General features: G+C 34.4%; 1 protein-coding gene across 1 annotated transcript in view; it reads left to right on the plus strand.

Annotated features, from left to right (window-relative positions):
* Positions 1-218: 218 nt before the first annotated feature.
* The window catches only part of LOC105624992 (transcription factor AP-2-epsilon), a 92172-nt gene continuing 90595 nt past the window's right edge, over positions 219-1795 (plus strand). Inside the window, exon 1 of the mRNA XM_012206334.1 lies at positions 219-494. Coding sequence (XP_012061724.1) covers positions 219-494 — 276 coding nt within the window. The remainder of the gene's footprint in view (positions 495-1795) is intronic.

A 1795-nucleotide genomic window follows, 5' to 3' on the forward strand; every position in this document is an offset into this window, starting at 1 on the left:
CGATATCTCTGGTGACTTCCGATAATTGGTCGCAGAACAGACGAGATTTTACGGCGAAAGGAGGCTCTATGTTCTCGCGTCCGTATTCACTTGGCCACTGTCGGTGTCTGGCTGTTACCTATCAACGGCTAGCAACTATCTCATCAGATCTGTGAACTCTCGCGAGTTCCGACGAGCGAGATAGCGGGTATCATCAACTCTGGACTCCGGAGTCCACCATGTCCGTCTTGGAGGCCGGTGAAGCTGACCGGACGACGACGATGTCACCGCTGGACGAGGTCGTATCCCCGACGAGCGTCGAGTCGGAACTGATGGTCACCGACATGTTGGACGAACACGAGGCTGCGCTTAACGAGCACAGCAAGCGTAAGAGAGACACGGATGGCGATGAATTGACGCCAAGGAAGCTGCCATCGCTCACGAGGAACAACAATGAGGTCGGGTTTGTCCTCGAGGGAAGTCCCGACGACGAGCTCCAAGAAGACAGGGACGACGTGAGTCTGCCTTTTTCTTTCAGCAATATTAAAGCGCCGAACGGAATTTTGAATTGATGATGATGTAACAGAACAAGGATTTTCGTAATTGCAACCAATTTTATACTAAGTAAATAATAAATTAACTTTTAATAATATCATTATTGATTGCCTTTGATATTATCTTAAATATTTCTATTATAATTAGTACTATTATTTCTAGTTATTTCTAAATTCAATAATTATATTTTATTTTCTATTATTTTGTATTTGATTTATACTGTTATTGTTATTTTTACTTAATTTGTTCTCGATTATTATATTCAAGTATGTATTCAATTTTTCATATTATTTGTTAAATTTGTGTTTTGTTTTGCAATTCTTTATTCTGTATTTTAAATACGATCGATTTTTATATCTTTTTGTTCCACTTTTGCGTTTCTGTAACCATAACTCATTACTTTCTCTCTCTCTCTCTCTCTCTCTCTCTCTCTTTGTGGTTAGCATTAGAGTAGCAGATTTTGCTGGTGCCTTATCACATTTTGTGTCTGTTACATCTGTACATTTAACTATTTTCTCGCTTAATTCTGTAGTCACCGTTTTTAATTTGTAATCGACACAAATAAATTAAATTAGATTACATTAAATTTTGTATATCACAAGCATAATGATACTGATGAGGATCGCAGTCGCAAAAATATCTTTATCAGTTTCGTTATGTATAATATACAAAATATTTTTAATAGTATCAAGGGCAATTAATAATAATGTTATTTAAGTTTATTTTTTATTTACTTAAAATTTATAAAAAATATGCAGAGCTGAAATATTTAAATATTTATTACGAAAATTAAACATTACGTAATATATACATATTTATACATATATATAGATATACTAAGAATAAATTACGCATTCCTGTGAAGTTGTCATTATTGTTTTAGGAAGAATAAAGAATTCGTTTTTAAAAAAAATGAGCTGGAAGCATCTCTCTCTCTCTCTCTCTCTCTCTCTCTCTCTCTCATTCTCTCTAAGGTATCAAGTTGAAGAGATGATATCAAATTCTTTTTAACGGTGTAGGGCACAGAAGTTAAGATTAAGGAATGTGTTTATACCACGTTTATATATTTATATGACTTATTTTTAGTATAAATTTTTGACATCATCGACAAATACAGTGATATTTTTAACAATGCTCTGGTTTCCTTTCCTCATTTTTTAAAATCAGGTGTCCGCGCAAAAATATTTTTTGTTTTTCGAAGTGTATCTTGTCGTCCATTGAGAGACAGGTTTTCTGTGTTACACAAAGACAAAATTCTCAC

Source organism: Atta cephalotes, assembly GCF_000143395.1.
Source record: "Atta cephalotes unplaced genomic scaffold scaffold00100, whole genome shotgun sequence".
NCBI lineage: Eukaryota > Metazoa > Arthropoda > Insecta > Hymenoptera > Formicidae > Atta > Atta cephalotes.